The 23,743-nt window shown below is 49.2% G+C and overlaps 1 protein-coding gene across 1 annotated transcript in view; it reads left to right on the top strand.

Moving 5' to 3' along the window:
* Window positions 1–3,071: 3,071 nt before the first annotated feature.
* Window positions 3,072–23,743, top strand: part of LOC116948944 (excitatory amino acid transporter 3-like) — a 54,362-nt gene continuing 33,690 nt past the window's right edge. Inside the window, exons 1-2 of the mRNA XM_032966246.2 lie at window positions 3,072–3,686; window positions 16,813–16,953. Coding sequence (XP_032822137.1) covers window positions 3,608–3,686; window positions 16,813–16,953 — 220 coding nt within the window. The 5' untranslated portion in view covers window positions 3,072–3,607. The remainder of the gene's footprint in view (window positions 3,687–16,812; window positions 16,954–23,743) is intronic.

Raw genomic sequence — 23,743 nt, 5'->3', positions numbered from 1 at the left:
GATTTGTTTGCTAGTTTGTGGAGGGAGACACTGACGAATGGCAGTAATATAAGACACTTTTCTATGAGGGCCATGCATTTGGAATGTGTGGCCTATTCCTTCAGTTATCGTTTGTCTTCATGTGGGAGGACAGTGGAGTACCCGGAGACAATCCACCACGCATTTTAGCTGGAACACTTAAACCGCAGCGCAAATAGATTAAAGAATGTGGTTACATTCCAGAATCCACTGCAGTATTGCCAGATCCTGACCATCCCTGACCGCACCTCTGATTAGCACGGTTGGCTATGTACGGTGCGAAATAAGTTCAACATGTATAAATACATCTGTATTCGGCTGTACCAGGTGGGTGTTATAGGTCCAAGCCTGCAACACCCGGTATTCCCAAGCAATCTCCTGTCCCAGTACTAACCAGGCTCGAACTTGCTTAGCTTACGAGGCCTGCCCAGATCGGGTGCATTCAGGCTGATTTGGCCATGCGTACATCTTGACTTGAGCGACAAGCCTTGGGGAGCATGTGCTGCGTTTGTGTGTCATCTGCCAATATGTGGACAGACGGACCATCGAGGCTCCAGGGAGTGTGACCAGGGGACAGATCCTTCAAGGACGGCCAGGGCTTCCAAAGGGGTCTCGGCAGCCAAAGCTGTCTCTCCCAGCCCAGTAGCGAAGCCCTGTAATGAGACGGGGAACCAAGGTCAAAATCAAAGAGCTTCCCTGGCTCAAATGAGTGCTGGGGCAGTGCCTATTCGCTCTCTTAATTATGATGAGCCATCTTCTTTGGTTCTTTCGGTAAAGTCACGTAGAATGAGAATAAAATAATAAATTGATAAAATAAAATAACACAATAATATTCTCACGACGTTTCGGCCACAACACAAGCGGCCTTCATCAGGTGAAGGGGACGAGACTGTCTGGAGAACAGCGCTGGAGTGATCTCATTTTATTTTATCAATGTATTATTTTATTCTCATTCTACGTGACTTCACCGAAAGAACCAAAGAAAATGAATCCTTGCAGTCACGAAAGCTTTAAATCGAAATATGATGAGCCAGTGGTGGAGATTCCACAACGGTGCGTACGTATGTTGAACTTCTTCCGCGCCGTTCGTAGTCGACCGTGCGAATCGGAGGTGCGGTACGGGTGGGGGGCATAGTCCACCTATAGGATAAGAACTGGTGAATTCACGTAAAGGGGTTATGTATGCACTGCGTTCACCGATCCAAACACTTATCCAGGCTCAGCCCGTTTAGCTGACGGGATAGGTCACATTCTATATGCTTTGGTCACAGACAAAACAAATTATACCATCTCCCTTTAAAACACATCCTGCTTCGAGCTACCACAACGATTTACTTGTAGTCTTTCAATTTTTAATTCTGTAGATGTGTACAGTACTCAGTGAATGAGAGCAATAATTAGCATCCCCATGTTTTTTTCCCCTTAAAGAGTTCTTCGAAATCCCCGTGTTGGACCTTATCTCGTGTGCTCTGAAGAAGGGCCGTTGCTCAAAACGTCGCCTATTATATATTTTTTTCATTTTAAGGCCTCGGCGTTGCTGACAAATGAGTTGAGTTATTTTTGTTGGTAATTGTCCTTATGTTAAGAGGTGTGCGTTTTTAGTGGTTAAATATTTAACTGCCCAATCTCGTATTTTCTAAACCCATTTGTTTACCCAACTAAAGAGCACTTTAGTGATTCCGGGTTGGTAAACCCCAGTGACTACTGCGGTGAAGTATGGCCAAATACAAACACACCAGGAACCAGCAGTGGATAGACAAAGGGGCTGTACACGAACATACATTTAGACACCAAGTCGAGCACACGCATGTTAAAGATAAAGGCGCAGCCCTGGAGTTTCTTGCTCACGCCAACTGCTGGCGGAAGGGACGTCAAAGGCAGTCTCTATTCCGCTTGTTAAACTTTTAGTAAATTTAGTAAATAGATTTTTTAAAAATGTATTTACAATATAATTATTTTCATGCTGAGTGTATGTCGCTGCTGTGTCCTGTACAGCGCTTTCAGATCCTTGGTGAAAAGCGCGAAATACATGGAACAATGATTATTTGGCCTGCTCTGCAACACTGACCTGATGTATTGAGAGAGGTGGGAGTCGTACCCACGCCTTACCCCGCCACAAAGCAACCTGCCAATCGACTGTAGTGTACAAGCCACAGCAGTACGAGTGTGGCCACGCAACACTAACTATGGGCAATAGCGTAAAACCACTGTAGTATGCGCTCCTTTGAAGTGCGCTCATTTTTGTTTATCTTACCAGGTAAGGCCCACTGAGCTACGTAGATCTTCTTCGGAAGGGACGTGGCCACAAGTGATAGCTCAACGAAGTGGCTCACTTCGTGGGAAATGTGTAGCAGGCCAAATACTCTAAACGCGTGGTGATGTCGATTCAAATGTGACGGGAAAAACGGGAGGACCCCCGGAGGCGAATCCACGCGACCACGGGGAGAGAGAGAGAGAGACACCGCAAACTTCAAATATACAGCAGCAGCAGCAGGCGTCAGTGTCGGGAGCGAACCCCACGACCTCCTGTATACCAGGCGAGGTAGTTAACATCTCCTAGCCACCGTGATGATGATGAGAGAGAGACACCGCAAACTTCAAATATACAGCAGCAGCAGCAGGCGTCAGGGTCACGATCGAACCCCACGACCTCCTGTATACCGGGCGAGGTAGTGAACATCTCCTAGCCACCGTGATGATGATGAGAGAGAGACACCGCAAACTCCAAGGTAGTGAACATCTCCTAGGCACCGTGATGATGATGAGAGAGAGACACCGCAAACTCCAAATATACAGCAGCAGCAGCAGGCGTCAGGGTCACGATCGAACCCCACGACCTCCTGCACACCGGGCGAGGTAGTGAACATCTCGCCCTCGGCTGTCACCCCCCCCCCCCGAACGCGGCCGCGTGGCGTGACAGTGAAACTGGAGTCGCCGCTCGCCTCTCTGCATCTCACGTCGGCCCCCATGCGTAAGGGAAGTAAAGTCCATCGGTGGCGTTACCATTGCAGGCCGCCAGGGGCAGCGCGTAGCCCGCGGGGGCCTCTCCGACGTCTCTCCGCCCCACCCCACTGCGCAGCGTAGGCAAGCACCAGTGACGTCGGCGGAGAGTGGCTGCGACTCGAGACACCCCGTGGACTCTCACCGTGCGGGGTTCACACAGAGAGCGGCGGCGAGACGGGAGATAGCGGGGTCCGTGGCAGCGGTGCTGGTGGCGTTAAGATCTCTACCCCCACCACCACCACCACCCACCCACCTACTCACTCCTCTCCTGCGCCTTACTCATACAGCTCCATTGCTGCACGGTCGATCTTCGCCCGTCCGTGCGCCGCGCTGGTTGGGGTTTGTTTCGCGGCGGCGGTGATGAATTAACGAGGCTCGCGTCGGCTTGTCTCGTCTGCGAAGGCGGCGATAGCTGCGAGGGCGAAACCGACCGAGCGTTGCATTGCGAGCTGTTTAGGTTGTGGGTGGGTTGTTTTTCTTTCTTTCGGTTGCTAGATAAGAGCGCAGCATAGCGATACCTTTAAATATCCGCGCACGCACGCGCGCTACGTAAATTGTGGTTTTTCCCCCCCCTTCAAAATAAACCATGGGCTCCGATAATTGCATGAAAGGCTTTTGGAAGCGCAATTGGCTGCTGTTCAGCACCGTTGCCGCCGTGGTGTTGGGTGAGTATCTCTTTCATGGACGTCTTATTCTACGTTGTTTGTAATCTCATTCGATGTCGCCGCATCATTTAATGATCGTGCTGGTGGTGTTGTTGTTGTGTGTGTGGGGGGGGTTAACATACGCCTATGTGCGTGCGCTCGTGTGAAACAACACATTTTAATGCATCATCAGCACGCTACAGGAATAATGACCACCGTCTTTACCGCTAAACCTTGTGCCTCCACTACCACAACCAACAATATCTGTTAACTAGCAATGCTATCTATGACTGTACATTTATACACACTATACACCAATCACAACCACCACCCCAACACGAAATCTTCGCCGCCACCACGAACACAGCATCACCAACCACACATCTCTTAACGAGAAATGTTTCAGACATACAATGACATTGTACCAATCACAACCACCACCACCAAACCTACAACCACCACTACCACCACCGCAACCACACATTCTTAACGATAAATGTTTTAGCCATGTAATGACATTGTACCAATCACAACCACCACCAAACCTACAACCACCACTACCACCACCACCGCAACCACACATCTCTTAACGATAAATGTTTCAGACATACAATGACATTGTACCAATCACAACCACCACCAAACCTACAACCATCACTAACCACCACCGCAACCACATCTCTGAACGATCAATGCTATCTATGGCCATACATATCCACTCCACCCATCACAACCAACACCAAACATTCTTTAAGGCCACCAAATAACCAACAACGGCCGCATCTCCACCATCAACATTTCTCTTAAAAGGGGCACACTGCTTATCTGTGGCCTTACTCTGATAAGAACGCAATGGTTCTCGCAATGACACTGCGACGTCTTGGGTTGGGAGTGAGAGTTGTTGTTCGTAAGCATGTTCGGGCTGTCGCTTGTCCACTTGACCGTAATTCATTGTTGCAAGCGAGTTTGCCAATGAAATTCCGTCTCTGCTGACAATTGCACGATTCGCACGCGCGTCAGTGCACAGTACTACACAAGTGTCGGAGACACGCAACAGCTTACGCAGTGTGTACACATTGTGCTGTAGTGTGTGTGTGTTATGTTATTGTGGGCCTTGCTAGGATAAGATGATACAGAGGGCTGTAGCGAACTGTTCTGCCGCAGTCCAGTCTGTTGTGTAGAGGCCTGTTTGTGTGTCACTGTGTGTGTCACTGTGTGTGTGTGTGACTGTGTGTCTGTGTGTGACTGTGTATGTGTGACGGGCTATGTGTGTGTATGACTGTGTGTGTGTGACTGTGTGTGTGACGGACTATGTGTGTGTGTGACGGACTATGACTGTGTGTGTGTGTGACTGTGTGTGTGACGGACTATGTATGTGTATGACTGTATGTGTGTGTGTGACTGTGTGTGTGTGTGACTGTGTGTGTGACGGACTATGTGGGGCGCGATAGCGTAGCGGTTAGCGCGCTGAGCTATGAAACCGGCGACACGGGTTCGATTCTCGCTCACGGCCAACACCAGTGACGATTATCTTAACCGGTCCTGGGCCTCCCCTAGGTCGACTTAGCCTCAAATGAGTACCTGGTGCAGTGTGTAAACATTGCCAGTAGGGAGACAAAGGCGGTCGGGCGTGGTGCTGGCCATCCACCCCCTCGTGTACCGTTACCGGCCTTCATAGGTGCTCGCTAACAGCACTTGTTCCTAAAGTCTGTTAAGGCTATATGGGGGATCTTTGTCTTTGATGGACTGTGTGTGTGACGGCTATGTCTGTGTGTGTGACGGCTATGTCTGTGTGTGTGACGGCTATGTCTGTGTGTGTGACGGCTATGTCTGTGTGTGTGACAGGCTATGTCTGTGTGTGTGACGGCTATGTCTGTGTGTGTGACAGGCTATGTCTGTGTGTGTGACGGCTATGTCTGTGTGTGTGACAGGCTATGTGTGTGTGACGGGCAACTCTGTCCGATTGGCCTCTCCCCTCATGGCGTCTGTGACCACTACAGTGGCTACCACGAAACCACGACCTAAATATATAACTAATATATATTTATTGTGCCGGAGGCCCCGGAGGGACAGGCGTCTATGAGATTGAATCTCTACCCTCGGGGCTCCTCCAGAAACAACGAAAAGCCACTTCTTGTGGCCACGTGGAATGTTCGAACGCTCACTACGGAGGAGAGGCTGCTACTCCTCTGTCGGGAGCTGGACCGGTACCGCTTGGATCTCTGTGGCATTAAGGAGGTCCGGTGGACCAGTTCTGGCTCCTGCCACCATGAGGGGTGGACAGTCCTCTACTCGGGGCAGCAGACTGCCAGGGTGTGGCTCTTGTTTGGAACAAAAGAATGCAGGTGGCGGTGAGGTGTGGGAAGCTGTAAGCCCCAGGCTACTTTGGGCTCGCCTTCCCATCAACCGGAGGCGAGGAGTGGTGGTCGTGGTTACTTGCCCCCACCAAAGACGAACATCCGTGGAGGGATGCAGCCAAAGCCGATGAGTCAGATGCCTTTTATGACCTGCTGTCACAGGTGCTGGCTAAAGTGGCCCCTCGGGATAGAGTCATCTTGTTGGGTGACTTCAATGCCCGAGTTGGTCATGATGCTGGCACCTGGTCTGAAGTGATTGGAGGGCATGTGCCAGATCAGCTCAATAACAGCGGTAGGAGGCTGCTAGATTTTTGTGCAGCCCATGGGCTTCTAATTACCAACACACTGTTCCGGCATCGGCGCATCCACACATGCCGGGTACAAGCAAGAACATCTGCTGGACTACATAGTGACGGACCAGCGGATGCGAGCCCATGTCCTTGACATCAGGACCTACCGTGGAGCTGATCTGCCCTCTGACCATCGACTAGTCATCTGTAAGATGCCCCTGCCATTCTTCCGCTCCGGGGGTGGGTGTACACCCAGGACCCCATTCCAATCAAAAGTGGCCTGGTCTCAGTTATTTGATGAAAGTTGCAAGCGAGAATTTCATCATCGCCTGCGGTTGGGGTTGGCATCGTCCCCCACTCCTCCTGATGTCGAGGGTAAATGGGCGAGGTTTAGGACTGTGACTCATGCAGCTGCAATGGCTGTTTTGGGTACGCGGTCCAGACCTCCCCAGAGACCCTGGCTGACAGAGGAGGTATTCAGGATGGTTGAGAAAAAGCGACAGGCCCACTGTTATCGGCTACAGAATCCCACGTCAGAGAATGAGGAGGCTTACCGCAGCCTTCGCTCGGAGGTTCGGAGAGCCGTGAGGCGCTGCAAGGATGGGTGGTGGTCGCGGGTTGCTGAGGAGATGGAGTCTGCCTCAGTGACCCACGATCACAAATCTCTATTTAACTCCATCAAAAAAGTAACCTACAGCACCACACCTATTACCATCATTAGGGGAAAAAAACGGTGATCCAATCTCCGACCCCCAGGAACAGGTTTGCAGATTTGCTGAGCATTTCTGTGAGGTCCTGGGGGAGGGAAAATCCCTCAGCCAGGAAAACATCGTGGCACAAAGTGAGGATGACCCTGCTGAGGCTGCGGTGCCTCAAATATTGGAAGAAGTCACCCCCTGTGAATGGCTGGCTGAAGTGCCATCTGTTGAGGTACTGAAGGCGATCCGGAGTCTGAGACCAGGAAAGGCAGCGGGCAGAGATGATCTCCCAAGCTAAATGCTGAGGGAGGGTGGCGTTTGTGCACAGATTGCCCTATATGACACCATAAGAACAGTCTGGACCACTGGACGGGTTCCGCAGGATTGGAAGGATGCCCTGGTGGTCCCCCTCTTTAAGAAGGGGGACCGCACAGACTGTAACAACTACAGGGGTATCTCACTCCTCAGTGTGCCGGGAAAGGTCCTGGCAAGGATTATTCAACATCGCCTTGCCAGGCACGCTGAGGAGAGGCTTGCGGAGCCCCAATGCGGTTTCAGGAAAGGGCAGTCCTGCATAGATGCCATATTTTCTGTCCGTCTACTACAGCAGAGGTGTAGGGAATTCCAGCAAGACCTACATCTATGCTTTATTGACCTGGTCAAGGCCTATGATACCATCAGTAGGCCTGGGCTCTGGGTTGTTCTTCGTGCTTTTGGAGTACCTGACCCTCTGCTCACGATCATTAAGGACCTTCATGATGGTGAGCGGGCCCAGGTAAAACTACGTGGCCGGGAGTCCGAGCCATTCCCTGTACACCTTGAGGTGCGACAGGGATGTCCTCTGGCTCCCACATTATTTAACATCTATTTCGACCACATAGTTCATGAAGCCTTCAATAGCTGTACCGGGGGAATCTCCATATGGTACAGATATAATGGGAGGCTGATCGATGCCTGGGTGCGGTCAAGGGATGGCTCCCTATTGCTCAACCACGTTATGTATGCCGATGATTTGGTAGCTGCTCATTCAGAGGAGGAGTTGTAGACGCTGCTGCTGAGACTGGAGCGTGCCACTAAGAGATGGGGCCTTACCATCAGCCCCACTAAAACTAAGCACCTGCCTGGGTATTTTGTACCATCGGACACTCCACCCCCACAACTCCCAATCGGTGATGGGGCAGTTGTGGAGAGAGTGGAGAGTTTCCCATACCTCGGCAGTGTGCTTATGACCGGCTCCAGTTTAACAGCAGAGGTCTCACTCCGAATCAGTCGAGTGGCAATATCTTTTCATCAGTTGTGTAACGCTGTGTGGAAGCTACCTGGTCTGTCGCTCCGCACTAAGCTTCAGGTCTTCTCGGCCACGGTCATTCCCTCCTTTCTCTACGCTTGCGAAACGTGGACCCCTCTAATGGAACATCTTCGCCGGTTAGAAACATTTAAGCTGGCCTGCCTACGATCCATCCTGGGTTTAACCAGACTGGATTGTGTGAGGAGCTCACAAATCCTTGAAAGATCTGGGCAAGGTCCCATCGGTGAGCTCCTCTGGCGGGCAAGGCTGCGATGGCTGGGTCATGTAGCCCGTATGCCCAGCCACCGCATGCCGAAACAGCTTTTGTTCGGCCGGATTGAGGGGGCTAAACGGGCGCGGCACGGGCTAGAGAAGAGATGGAGTGATGTGGTACAGGAGGACGTGGAGATGAGTGGACTTGCCGATGACTCGTACCAGCGGTGTCAAGATCGGCCTCTTTGGAGGAGGCTCGTGAAGGACGCTACTGGGCAGTTGGAGGTAGTCGCCCTCCCACAACAACGGAGGGTGGAGGAGCGACGCTCACAACAACGAGTGGAGCGCCGGGTGGCTAAGGCACAGCAGGTTGGCACAGTAGGGGGCACAGGTGGTGCATCAGCCAGTCATCTCAGTCATCTCAGTCAGTCGACCCGTGGCACCTGGGTCTGCCCCGTGACCTCCTGCCAGCGGGCGTTCGACACTTCACGTGGCCTCAGGGTGCACATAGCTTGGCACAAGCGTCGTGGTGACGTCACCGCCACTTAGTGGCGAGTGGCAGTTGTTTTGTGTGTGACGGGCTGTGCGTGTGATAGCTATGCCTGTGTGTGTGGTGCTGGCTGTGTGTGTTTGACAGGCTATGTCTGTGTGTGTGTGACGGGCTATGTGTGTGTGTGACGGCTGTGTCTGTGTGTGACGGCTATGTCTGTGTGTGTGACGGGCTATGTCTGTGTGTGATGGCAATGCCTCTGTGTGTGTGACAGGCTATATGTGTGTGTGTGACAGGCTATGTGTGTGTGACAGGCTATGTTTGTGTGTGATGGGCTGTGTGTGTGACAGGCTATGTGTGTGTGTGACAGGCTATGTGTGTGTGTGACAGGCTATGTGTGTGTGTGACTGTGTGTGTGACTGTGTGTGTGACAGGCTTTGTCTGTGTGTGTGTGACAGGCTATGTGTGTGTGTGACAGGCTATGTCTGTGTGTGATGGCTATGTCTGTGTGTGTGACGATGGCTGGCCACCCATCGCCCTCGTGTACCGCGCTGTCCCTCCATAGGCGTTACTGGCTAACAGCACTTGCCCCCCCCGCCCCAACAGTCTGTTAAGGCTATACGGGGGATCTTTGTCTTTGTGACAAAGACAACGTGGGGAGCGGTGCTGCGCTGCGCTACAAACCCGGCCGCCCACGGCCAACGCCAGTGGCTATTTTATCCTAACCGGTGGCTGGGCACTCCCCTAGGTCGACTCCGCCTGAAATGCGTACCCGGTGCGGTGTGTAAACACATTGCCCCCGGGGGAGACAAAGGCGGCCGGGCGTGGTGCTGGCCACCCAACGCCCTCGTGTGCCGTGCCGGACCTTCATTGGTGCTCGCTAACAGCTCTTGCCCCCAACAGTCTGTTACAGGCTACACTTTGGGAGGGGTGTGTGTGTGTCTGCTGTGTCTGTGACAGACTGCTGTGTGTGTGTGAGAGAGAGAGGCTGTTGCGACTATGTGAGTGGTCGACCCTAGTGAGCGTGTGTGAGAGCGGCACTATTGTGTGTGATACTGTTAACAGTCTTTGGTAGATGCCCTGTGTGTCTGCTACTCGTGTGTGTGTGTTTGTGTGGTGTGACAGATGCCTGTAATTGACTGTTAAATTACTGCTGTGTGTGTGTGTGAGAGAGACTGTTGTGTCAGTGGTGTGTGTCTGATACTGTTGTGTGATGGTGATGCGTGTGTGTGTGTAATTAACTGTTGTTGCCACTCCGTGTGTGTGAGATTGCGGCGTACGTGTCCGGTATGTTGTATTTGTTAAGCTTGCTGGGTGTTTGTGATAAGACTTTTGAACGTGCGACATTGTCGCGCCTGATAGATTGTCTCTTGCATTCTGCTGTGCATGTGTTTAGAATGGACTAGTGTGTGTGTGTCATACCGATGTCTTGCCTGCAATAAAATGTCACGTCTGAGATTGGCTGTTGCGTGTGGTGCATAACTCCATCACACACTTTCATACACATGTACACGATGTCGATCCACTACTGGATGAAGGCCTCCCCCACACCATCTCACGAGGGTTGTTTGAGCAGACTTCAGATTGTTGAAGGGTCGGGATATCTATCTCACTCGCCACCGATGTCAGCCGTGCCAGGGAATCCAACTCGGATACCCAGAGTGGGCATAACCCACGCCTCCACTCAAGACATATTTAAGTCTATCATGCACATACCGTGTCAACCCATACGTAATCACTATAAACAATTCATAGCTGTCAAGCCATACGATTTAGCCCGTATTCTTGTCCGGGGAAATTGAGTTTTCAGGTCCATACGGCGTACAGCCGTTTCAATACTAGCCCAAACAATTGTGTCTATTTGGTTGTGTTTCTCCCTTGTGATGGGACTTTGTAGGATGAACGTTGAGATTTATAAGGGGCACGGGGGTGACTAATAAGGTCTGAATTGGTCTGTAATAATGTTAGGCACTGATCAGGGGTTGACAGATATGTTTACATAGACTATATCTATAATGTGTTTGATGTGTATATGTGAACGTATGGTATGTGGGTGTATGTATGCGTATCAATTAATAGCATTATGTCCAATAGGGGATGATGAGAAGTAAGTACTGTATGTGTATCAATTTTCTGTGTGGTGTGTTTATGCCATTTGTTCCTTACGTATGCACGTGTATGATTTAGTGATGCAGGATGACATAGACAGCCTTGGTGAGAAATGTCAGAAAGGAACCGCTTGACTGTAATCAGATTACAAAAACGTATACCAGTAACTAGCATTACCCAGCTCTTGGAGTGCTTCAAGATGAACATGCAGCGGACAAATGTAACACGGAGGCTCTCGCGGTACCAATGTTACGATTCATAATAGATGAGGTTTTTTGGGGGTCAGATTGGGTAACTAAGAGTGTGTGTCGTATACCCTCATCCACCCGACACAGTTCATTTGATAAAGTTGTCGCGCGAACAAAACGTGTCTCTTGCTATTATTGTTTCAGCACTCAACTGGTGTTGGATGGAGAGAAATTTGGGTGGTCCGGCGTTTCGCTTGTGGCTCGAAGCGGCATCGTCAGGCAATTGCCAGAGTTCTGCATCATTAGACCTCCGTTGTCAGTACCAAAATATAATAATAGGGTTTTTCCCCTTTTTTCTGGCAACAAAACTGAAACCTTTTTCAAGGATTCATGTCTGCATTAACCACAATACCTGCAGTCAAAATGCAAACAAAAAAATACTATGATAATATATACATTGTCCTTGAAACTGATTGGTCCACACCAAATGGCCGTCCATTGGTGTGGATGCATATATTATAGTATTTTTTTGTTTGCATTTTGACTGCAGGTATTGTGATTAATGCAGACATGAATCCTTGTAAAAAGGTTTCAGTTTTGTTGCCAGAATAAAGGGGAAAACCTTATTATTAAATTGCCAGAGTTGTTGAAAAACTGCCTGATGAAGCCCCTTTTGTTCACGGTGACAACTTTATGAACTGACTGTGCCGGGTGGTGGAGGATTTACGACACGCATTTTTTTTTTACACGCGACCTGACCCAAAAATCTTATTTGAATCGTGTAACAGTTAAATGTACGTGTATTGTGATTACGTGCGTAATACATAAATAAAACATTAATATTATTCCAAAGGTCCATTACAATGTTGGCGCGATTCCATCGGCAGCCTGGGTTGATGTCAGGGCAGTAGTGGACAAACATCCGTGTACTGTTGTACCATAAATGAGGGCACAAAGCCTCGATGTTGACATATAATGCTCCACGCAATTTGTGTTAATGGTACTTTACAGAAAAATGTCGTGCAACAAAAAATAATCGATCGGATTATGCAACTTTTAAAATATCAAGGGTCAATTGATGTACTAAGAAACCTTGATTATAAAAGTAATCCCCGCAACCACTGTGTGCTAGGCTCAATAAAATACACATGAACGTGTCTGAAGGAATGTGTGTGTGTGTTTAGAGAGGGGTGGCTCAGTAGCTGGCACACTGCGCTGCTAACCCGGTGACCCGAGTTTGGTCCCGCTCACGACCAATAACAGTGAGCCGGTCATGGGCCTCCCCGAAGTCGACTTAGCCTTAAATGAATACCTGGTGCGGCATGAAAATGTCGCCACTTGGGAGACAAAGGCGGTCGAGCATGGGGTTAGCCACCCACCCGCTCGTATGCCGTGCCGGCCTTCATAGGTGTTCGCTAACAGCACTTGCCCCTACAGTCTGTTAAGGCTATACGGGGGATCTTTGTCTTTGTATGAAACTGCACCTAGCCTAGCAAATGTGCTGTTGCCGCTTCGGATGTTGCTGGTGTCCTTTTAAACCATCTCACCCCTCCCTGGACTTGAGCTGTGCCCCATCACCTCCATCACCGGTTTGCCATCACCCTGTGGCTGCTAATCCATTATCAGTCTCATCCATCTTCCGTTATCCCTTCTCGCAGCTTATTGCCCTGCCCAAGCCTACTTACTGATGTCAGCTCTCTTTGCGCACGTTCGCAAATCCATGCGTTGTTCTGTCCATCAGTGCCGCTTTTATCTCTCCCCTCCATGCATCGGACCATGATTCTGTGCAGTAATTTTTCGTTGGATTTTGCTTAGTCAGTGTCCACGTTTTTCAATTCTTGCTATGGCCACGTTCCTCTTTTGGCACATTGGCAATGTTACTTTTCATGTTTAAATATTAGTGTTTTAATTTTTACCAGGTAAGGCTCACTGAGCTATATTTATTTTTTTCAGAAGCGACCTGGCCACAGATAATAGCTAAACTAAGTGGCTTATTGCGTGGAAAATTGTATCAGCCAAATACTCTAAATGCACGTCGTCCAAAAAAACCACCCCAAGCTTCTTTAACCTTTAATTAGTTGATTCTGATTCACCTTTAAGAATTCCTCCAGATATACAAACTCTTTCGCCTTTTCCATCTGTGTCCCACCGATAATTAACAACGACAAAGCTCAACGTCTTCATCAATAAGCCTACCTCACAATAACTGTTATTGACGAATGTGTTGAGTTGTTGTTAATTGTGCTTGTGTACCATTGACAGCCCTGCAGCAGTAGCAGCATCAAAAGAGAATGTTTCTAATGATTTTTTTCTTCTAAAAATGCATTCTGCCTACTTGTTTGAAGTGATATTTGCTTTGCTCATGTTTATTTATACTGCAACATTGTAGCTTCCTTTGGCAAGTTCTTCCTGTTTAGTTGGTTTTCACTTTGGTTCGTAATGGCAGTCTCGTGAGAACACGTGGGATGCGTTTCAGTACCCCTCAAATTACATTTACGGCTTAATTTCTGCAATCCAAGACCCCACAAATGATTTCTCGTATTGTAGTATTATTATTTTAGTATTATTGTAGCATTATTGTATTATTGTAGTATTTTTACAGTATTGTATTATTGTAGTATTGATTGCCGTATCATTATTGTAGTATTATTGAAGTATTATTCAATATTAAACGTGTCTACCTCTGAAACCCTCCAGCGAGTCTCAAAAGCCCTCTCTCAGGAAGTCCCTGCCAAGTATTCGCAGTCGGAAGCTGATGGCTACAATCTTATAATCCCGATTGAGTAATTTGCAGGTACATTTTCGCGTCTGGAAAAATGTGGGCATTGCCTTGGATAACCACGGTGGGTGGGAGCCAGTCTCCTTTCCTGGCTCCTCCTCATTGGCTTGGCATTTTGTTTTTCGTGTATTCTCAGTGTAGGTTCCATCCCCTGATGGTTTTTTTCTATATGCTACATTTATATGAAGGCCTTGCTTTGTGAGAGCTTGGATGACAGCGTCATTTTCCACTGAATTTAATTCCCTTTGCATTAGTCTATAAAAGCAAGGCAACATTCCATTGATATTAATGTGTATTTTCTGGCATGTGATTGATAATATTATTGCGGTTAAATGGATAAAAAAGCCTTTATCTGATTTCCTCACGCGGTTGTTTGGCATCTAAACTGGCGCTGTGATCTAAATAGGTTCTGACGTGACACGGAGACATAATCAGAATACTTATTTATACTGGAGGAATCCGATGAGCTATAAAGCTCTTTTTCACAGATGTCCAGTAGATGGAGGCAGAGTGACAGAGGGAAACGAATAAAAAATATCGAAAAATAAAAGCACTATTTGGCTAACAAGTCAAATTCTCACATTGCCTTGATCGGTGTTCAGTCAAACACGACCGTGTACTTGGGGTACCGCTATTAAAAATTACAGGCACTTCCACTGACGTGTAAATCTCAAGCTTTTAAAGCGACGAAATTGTACAGAACATAGAATCATTAGAAAAAAAATCGTTATATGCTAAGATTTACGTAGAACGTGAAGTGTAACTTGTAGGCGCTTCCGCAGATTTCTATTGGCATTGGTAGGCCAACACAGGCCTTTAATGACCCCATCTCAACAAACGGGTAATGGGTTTCCAGTGTGTTTTATAGACCGATGCATTATATTTACTCATGCATACATAACGCATATCACACCATGCACAAGCAGCCTGCTTGGCAGTGTCAATCACTCTCTATTTCCCTTACTTAACCGCCAGAGTACATTCAGATGGCATCGCTACAGCTTTATATTTCATACGCAAAGGTGAATTTACACGCAAGTCCTGAGATTAAATATAATTTTAGAAGTAAAGAAAAAAAGTAATACGGATGATAAATTGTAGGCCTCAGTTAATTTTGGAACGTGTATTTCCTCACGTGGTTATACAATGCCTTTATTTGTAAAGTGAAATAAAAACTAAAGTTGCAACGTAGGTGATGCGGTCGCAATGCTCGGCTTGTAATCAGAAGGTTGTGATCGAAGATCCTGGTCCAGGGGTCAACGTATCCATCATCACTCCTTCAGCAGGGTCAGTAAAAGAGGTACCACTTTGAGCAGAGTCAGCCATGGTCATCATACACATAGACTCACCTCGGTCACAAGAATGTGGAATTTCCTGCCACTCGGTTAGCACCACCCGGGAGACATTTTAGACTTTTTTTTATTTAAAAAACCACAAGAAAGCTAAGAATACATACTCAACATGGTGGCAACCCTGAGCCACTGGTGAAAATTCCATATTACTATAGCAAGTACCAGTGTCTCACTGGGACAGCCACCCATCGACGGCATACACATTAGCACTCATTGCCACGCTAAAGATGGATGATGATGCCGATTTGACCCCTCAACCACGAGTTGAATTCTTGACCTTCGGATGCATGACGGCAACTGCAGTTTAAATTTTAACAGTGGCACGGCAATTTCGTGTGGATGAGCTGTGGCGCAGTGTGGTTTGCACGCTGCGCCATGAACCCTGCAGTCCGAGTATGATTCTCGCCCATGGCTAACATCGGTGGAGAGGGATATCATGACCCAATCCTCGGCCGGCCAGTCCTAGGCCTGCACTGACCACCGCCATGCCGTGGTATGGTCAAACGGACGTCCATGGGCAACGTTGGCTTGGGGAGGCCTTTATCCAGCAGTGGATTGATAAAGGGGTTTGAGATGATTTATTATTTGAGCTGTTACCCAGGTGCCCCCTGCGAAAGAGGCAGTGGGGTTTTTTTCCCATGAGTCCCACTGAGTTTATTTCATTTCCTGGTTACACAATGGATACAAGAACAACGAATGACGGTCATTCCCGGACAGTTGCTCTTGATACAGCCGAACTTTCCCCAATTCGAAATTTACTCACATGGGATTACACAGCAATCATCGTCCCCCTACTGGCAGACCAATGCCCCAGGTCACTGCTGCATATGAGACTCATCCTGGCCTCTTCAGTTCTCACCTGGTTCATTCTTTTGACAAAGGCTCTGCAAATAATGAGTTGAATCATTATATTGATTATCACCTTGTTCTCAAGCCAAGGTTGTCTTCGCGCTGAAATGAGCATTGTGCGTGCGGCTCCCATCTCCGTGCGCGGCCAGGGGAGAGGGGGTCCCGGGACGGGCTCAGATATCGCCCGCCGTCACCCCGGAATCGAACTTAGGTCACGTGATTCATAGTTCAGCGCTGAGACCGCCGCGCCACCCTGCCACACCTCTGAAACGTTCGCCGCGCTGAATGAAACGCCGCGTTGTACGCACCGGACGCAGCCAACCGTGCTAATGGGAGATTTAAAAAGCGCCTTAGCTCCCAATATCGGAAGGAAGAACTTTCCAGGCAACCGCAGAAGCGCATCCAAAAGCGCGCGATGCAGTGACCGTCTTTGTTCGATAAGTTTGCCAAAAATGCGCTGTGAGGGTGCCCGGAGTTTGCGTGATGGGTTTATGTTCCTTGACGACATGAGCGAGGTGTTGTGCGTTGGCACAGGCATCGGCACGGGACTGCTGCTGCGGGAGTTCGCCAACTTCAACAGCTTGGATATCGTGTACTTCTCCTTCCCGGGTGATGTGCTCATGCGGATGCTCAAGCTCATCATCCTGCCGCTCATCGTGTCCAGCATGATCACAGGTGCCGACAGCTGCACCGAACAGCACACAACGTCACGGTTGTTCACTTCAAATCATCCGAATAATTGCGCTGTTTGTGTGTGTGTGCACCAACACGCACATCCCTCTTAGCCAGTCAGTTGCACTGCAGGCTGAGGGGTCTCCCCGACGCAGTGTGGTCGGGGTTGCGGTCCTAGAGGGTTGTTTGGCCATACCCAACCACGCCGGTCAGTGCGTTTTTGGTGCATGCGTAGAGCGTGGATGTGGACGTGTAAAGGTACGGTACGCAGTCGTGTTTTGCAGCACTTGCCTTACCTGGTAACGTAAAAAGAAAATACCTGGTAAAAAAAATTAAACTTGCCCTCTGCGACCCAGTAATAGCGTAATGCACATCGGAGGTAATGGCTCCATATATTTGCAGGGACCAATGCATTGGGAATGTGCCCACTCTCATCAGATCTCCGAAACTAAGCAGGGTCTTTTGAGCCTGGAAGGTTCTTGGATGAGAGACCACCACCACCGCCACCACGATGCACAAACAGTTGCCGTAGTGTATGCTTCATGGTGAGCAGCAGAGAGCAGTGTGGTACACTGCTGTACTCTACTCCTATGCTCCCCACAATCACCAACCCCGCATTGACCAGCGCAGGGTGGGTGCCACGGTGGCGAGATGTGAACTACTTCACCTGGTATACAGGAAGTCGTGGGTTCGACCCCGACCGTGACACCTGCATGTTTGGACTTTGCATGTTCTCCCCGTGGTCGTGTGGGTTTTCTCCGGGTCCTCCGGTTTTTCCCTCCCCATTTAGAATCGACATCACGCGTTTAGAGTATCTGACTACTATACATTTCCACAGAAGCCACTTCGTTGAGCTGTCATTTGTGGCCAGGTCGCCGCATATGAAAAAGAACTACATAGCTCAGTGGGCCTTGCCTGGTTAAAATAAAAATATAAATAAACTTGGCCCAGCGGTAGTGGGTTTGCCGCTTGTTGCAGATCGAGGTTCTTGGTTCGAATTCGGCAGGCCGCCCTGATTATTGCTGCAGGTTCACTGGCCGTGGACGCTAAAGATCCCGTGATGTCGCTTCGAAGCGAGTCGGCCCGTTGTATTCCCGCGTCACGGTGCAAATTTGCCAAATCGGAGAACATTTCCCCCCTGCAAATGACTCAGTTGTAAATTCACGTCGCAAAATTGCCCCCCCCCCCACCCCCCGCCTGCTTTGAAACTACCACAGGCTGCGTCTTCTTGATACTTATTCTTCTTGCGTACAGCAAGCACGTGTACATCGTACATCCGCGTTTAAGTTTGCGAGCAGTGCGATAGCCTTGCGGCACGAATGTTAAATGTGTAGAGGAGAGATATACGCGGTGCGCGCTGTTAAGCGGGTGCAACTGAGGTCCAACAGGTGGGTACGCTGTGACCGGAGGTTGGCGTCGGAGAGACGGGAGATGGGGGTGGTGATGATGATGATGGATTAATGGGGCAACAGGCTGGCGGCAGCTTGAGGGGGAGCAGGTGAGGACTCGGAATGAGGAGGGATATATAAGGGGGAGTGTGCGAAAGCGGAGGGTGAGTTGCCCGGGAACGAAGAGTGAAGACAAGCCGTCAACGGGACCTCAACCCTCACGCCGTCGCCGGGCGGGCGTTGGCTGAACCCCCCGCCCGGGACAGACGGGTGAGCGGGTATGAGGGGGCGTAGGTGAGGGCAGCGGTGGAGTTGCAGAATCGCTGAGTGCGGAGCTGCTGTGTGCAGAGTCGCTGAGTGTGGAGCTGCTGTGTGCAGAGTCACTGAATGTGGAGCTGCTGAGTGCAGAGTTGCTGAGTGTGGAGCTGCTGTGTGCAGGATAAGTGCGGCCACAGAATATATATGAGCGGGGAGAATTCAAGTGTATGTGACTGTACAGATAGTTTTAGGAGTGCCTACGACTGGCGTGAAAACAGGTGCCATAAAGTGTAAGCAGGTGACTTGTTACAACGTGTCGGTGCGAGTCATTTAACAAGACGCTACAAATGTCCTAAGTTATTAACTATTATGGTGAAGTATTGCCAAATGACAAACATGTCCCACACGGTGTGGAGGAGGCCCTCATCCAGCAGTGGATTGGCAAAAGGGCCGCACAGGCGCACACCTGTAGTTGATGGAATAAATGCGGCGGTTTGACACGTACAAGAACCTGAGATTGAGTACAGATTTACCTCGCTTACTGCGGTAGATGCATCCCAAAAAATAAAGGGGCACGCAAAGCAAAATCACGTGGCGTGGACCGCACCAGTCACCCAACCCACAATGCACCGCGTGAGAAATCTGCCTGCCGAGTAGCGCGCATCATGCACAGACAATATGGTCGCGCGTCCGACCACGTAGCCACGTACGAATGAATTCGAACCGCATGTAAGAGAATTTTTGGGCAGAAATTGGTCTTCCTCAGCATATGCACAAAAGAAACAGGCGTACAGCGAGGGAAACCTGTGCGGCTGACACCGGGGGACATTTCTGAGCATTTCTCCATAATCAAGAGAGGTGGACAATTTTTGTTTTCTGTCTGAACTGCAGCCCTATTTGGTTGACACACTATGCCGCAGTGAAAAACCACTTCGTGATTATGCCATTGATTAGCCATACGTTTACAGTCTCTAAATGGTTCGTCCAAATTCGTGAGATTGCCCCGGTAGGTCAAGATCCCTGGCAATGGGTTCGTGAGAACGTAAGCAGGTCTGGGAAAATACGATCCCTTTGTTAAATCTATCATAACGGTGGGACATTGACCCCATTATATTTAGAGAAGCACGGTATTTTACTCATGTATTTCTCACCGAGTAATGTATTATCTACATTTATAACAAGTAATTTTTTTTCCATCGTTGAGTTTTTTCTGATAAGTAAGAACGCTTGAGTAGTATTTGTTGAAAAGGTCTGAGTAAGGACCCCTTACGAGAACAAACGGCAACAAATTATCTACACAGAAACTCATGCCAAGACGTAGCGCTCCCACGTCTGCAAACTGGGACTGTGGTCGAGAATAAGTTTTGTGCCATCCATACGGCGATCTTGTACTGGCCCTGTCTTGTTCAGCGCTCTGAGATCCTTGATGAAGGACGCTTCGTGAATGGACTCATTCGTATTATTAACGTAAGAAATGAACCCGTTCATGAACCACAGTTGTATATTCAGTAACAATGCATTAATATTATCATTATTCGCACATTGTTTATACTTTCATCTGTAACAAGAGCAGTTTAATAAACATTGCGTGTTTTTCTTTCTGCATTGTATTACCGAACGACTATTAATGTCGTGACAATACATTTAGTGTGATGATTTGTGTACGATCAGACATTCTGTCGATTAAATCGACAAAGTCAGGATATTGGGTGGCGCTAATTCAGGTTGTTGCCCCCGGGACCATTTGGTGGAAATTCTCCATTCATATGGCAGGGGCAAGTATATAAGTTTGATGATGTGCACGCTACTAGGTGCTCGTTAACCGCACCACCCTGGATGCTTTACAGGATTAAAATCACGGTTTCTGTGTTTTCAAGTGTGTGTGTGTCATTGTCTTTGTGTGCCTGTGTCTCTGCGTGTGCTAACTGTGCCAGTTGGCACAGTTATGTGCTCGTCGGCGCAGTTGGGAGGACAGGTGGTGCATTTGCCATGTCATCTCGCTCAGTTAACCCATAACACCTGGGTCTCTCCCTTGAGCTTCCTAGCATCAACGAGGCTTCCACATTTCACGTGGCCTCAAAGTGTCCCTAGCCTGGCACAAGCACTGTGGTGTTGGTGGCGAATGGGGATTGTTCTTTCTGTCGGTGTGTGTCCGTGTTCACGTGTGTTTTGTGAGTGCCTGCTGACAGCGCTTGCACCAACAGTCTGTTAAAGCCTATCTTGGGGATCTTTGTATTCGTGTCTTAGTTTTTGTCAATATCTGTGTGTGCCTGTGGCTCTATGCACAGTACGAAGTGTGTTTTTCTTCGTGTGTTTGTGTGTTGTCTCTGCGTGCCTGTGTCTCTGCACATGCATATGCATGTGTGTGCCTCTTCGTATGCATGTGCGTGTGTGTGTGTGCATACTCACGGGGAGAGGTAGTGCAGTGGTTAGCGCACCGTGCTACGAACTCTCCGACCCGGGTTGTTGCCTGCTCACAGCCAACACCAATGACAAACATCTGAACCAATACTGCACCTCCGTTAGGTCGACTCAGCCTTAAATTATTACCTGGTGCGGTGTGCAAATGTCAGTACTGGGGGAGAACAAACGTTGCCAGACGTGTGTGATGGCTTTCATAGGTGCTCGCTAACAGCACTTGCCCCATCAGTCTGGTGAAGGCTATACGGGGAACCTTTGTCTTCGCGCGTATGCATGTGCAGTGCACAAGGGTTTAACCCTAGATTCGATCAGGGCCTCAATTTCCACGTGATATACAGACACGGCGGGGAGTGATGGTGAGAGGTAATTGTTTGGGTGTTCGGCACAAACTGCAGGCGATGCAATAAGTCACCGATAAGCGTCACACCCACATTCGTGCACGCTCGTTTATTGCCTAGAGGGAAGTTCAAAGGTTGACTCGTGGTGAGTGATGTAATTTAAATTTTGCGTTGGGGAAATGCTGCGGTAAATACGAGGACGTAATTTTTTATTTTAACAAGAATTTCCGCACGTGCAAATTAACGCTTGTTAGCGTTAATAGGAAATATAAAGGTGCAGCCCTGCAATGTCTTGATCACGCCACTGCTGGCAGAATGGGCCTCCACCTGGAGGCAGCTCGAGAGTAGCCCCTCCGGAGGGTGTATGGCTGGCCTACTAATCCATGCTCGCCTGACGCCTTTGAAGAGATGGAACTACCCACGTTTTACCCCACCACGCGCTTTAAACCCAACACACTGATCGAGCCCGTCACGCACTGATTGGGGTGCCGCGGATGGCGAGATGTTAACTACCTCGCCTGGTGTGCAGGAGGTCGTGGGTTCCATCCCGACTCTGACGCCTGCTGCTGTGTATTTGGAGTTTGCGTGTCTCTCTCTCCCCGTGGTCGCGTGGATTTTTTTTTCCATCCACATTTAGAACAAAGGTTTTGGCGGCTACACATTTCCACGTGATCAGCCACTTCATTGGGCTATCATTTGTGGCCAAGTTGCTTCTGAAAAAGAGCTACATAGGCCTTACCTGGTAAACTAAAAATAGTTTATTGTTTAGTTTAGACTGTGGTGAGCCGATTAACATCGCTGGGTGGACAGAGGCAGGGTGGGGACGGGAGATTGGACGTCTGTGAAAAAGAGCTTTATAGTTCATCGGATTCCTCCATCGTATATATAAATATTCTGATTCTGATTCAACTGGCAACCTCTTGATTGCCAGTCGCTTCCTAAACACTACCGCGGCATAGCAATTAGACCTTTCCAATATCCCATTAACAGCAACAATAATATAATGTTTTGCAGAGAGAAACCATTGCATTTGAGCATAATGTTTAGAATCTGGCCACCGTGGTGGTATAGGCCTCTGTCCGTACTGCGCCCTTTGAGGGCCTCTAATTGAAAACAAATGGACAACAATCTATCCAGCAATGCAGGCAGGTGAACGAGTTTCTCCGTCTCACAGCCAAATTGTGGTTTTACATTTTTGTATTAATAATTAATTTCAGTCTTTTATAGGTCTACTGCCGGATGAAGCCCCCTCCCCATGCCCGTGTCGGTCTTCAGGCCGTTGCTTGACCGTACTTCAGCACGCCGGTCAGCGCAGGTTGCTCCCAGGACCGGCTCAAATGCGTCACTCGCCACTGACGTCCCTCCCCACCGTGGTTGGGAAGCAGCTTCGGATCGCCGGGTTCATAGCACGCTGCGTAAATCACTGCGCCGCTCCCCTCCTCCTTGCGAACATTAATATCGTTAAATATCCTTCTTTGTACGGCTCATGTTCGTGTCGAGCGACGACTGTAATTCGACACTTCGAGTGGGTTGAGACGGATAATTGCGCCAGGAGTAGCGGGAGTGCATCGCCGCTGTTGTGGTGATGCCTCCTCCCTCGTGTTTGTCAATCGAGGCGTTGAGTCGTCGTACGTTCCACGGTTCTGTTCTGGGTGGCGGCCACAGCTGTCGCACGCCGCCTGACAGGTTTTAATTTCCCGATTGCGCTTCCAAGTATCCGTAACCGCTGCTGCCGTGGTTCCTGTGCGGATGCGGTGCCAGGGGTTATGGCCAAGAAGCTCCGCGGACAGTCGAGCCGCGGGTCTCCTGCGTGGGGTCCCGGTGTTTTGTCTGTGACCTCTTGTGAACTCCATTCGGCCTACCAAGCCTCATCATCGCCAGGGTTGAAGTCGCGTTGTCAAAGGTTACACGCCTGGGTTCAAAAGGGCTTTGCGCGATTTCAAGCGGTGGTCTTCCTCTTTCCTACGGCTGCCGATGTAGATACAGAGCAACAACTACAATTTCACATTCAGGTGGTCAAGCCACATACATCCGCGTCAGCAGTAAGCGGAGCGTATCGCCGTGATGTCTCCTTGGTATTTGTGGATCGGGGCATTGCGTCAATATGTTTTGTATGGTCTGTTCTGGATGACCACAGTCGCGCACTGCTGGAGAGTTTTAAATTTTCCATGTGCATCAGGTATCCGTCATCTACTGCCGTGGTTTGTTTGGATGGCGTTTAGGGTGGACCATGAGCTTTTTGGAAGGTCTTCTGCAATGGGTCTTTCACAAGGTGTTTGTTTCGTGAGTTCTATTTATCTCCAGCTCTCCAAGCTTCATCGTGATTGAACTTGCATTGTTGAAGGTTTAAGCGAATTGGTCCAAAAGGGATTGCGTGACTGCAAGCGG

The sequence above is a fragment of the Petromyzon marinus genome, chromosome 35 (genome assembly GCF_048934315.1).
Source record: "Petromyzon marinus isolate PM22_M1 ecotype Great Lakes invasive population chromosome 35, UKy_Petmar_22M1.pri1.0, whole genome shotgun sequence".
NCBI classification, from domain to species: Eukaryota; Metazoa; Chordata; class Hyperoartia; order Petromyzontiformes; family Petromyzontidae; genus Petromyzon; species Petromyzon marinus.
The sequence above is the reverse complement of the archived record's forward strand: the minus strand, read 5'-3'. Positions and strand labels throughout refer to the sequence as shown.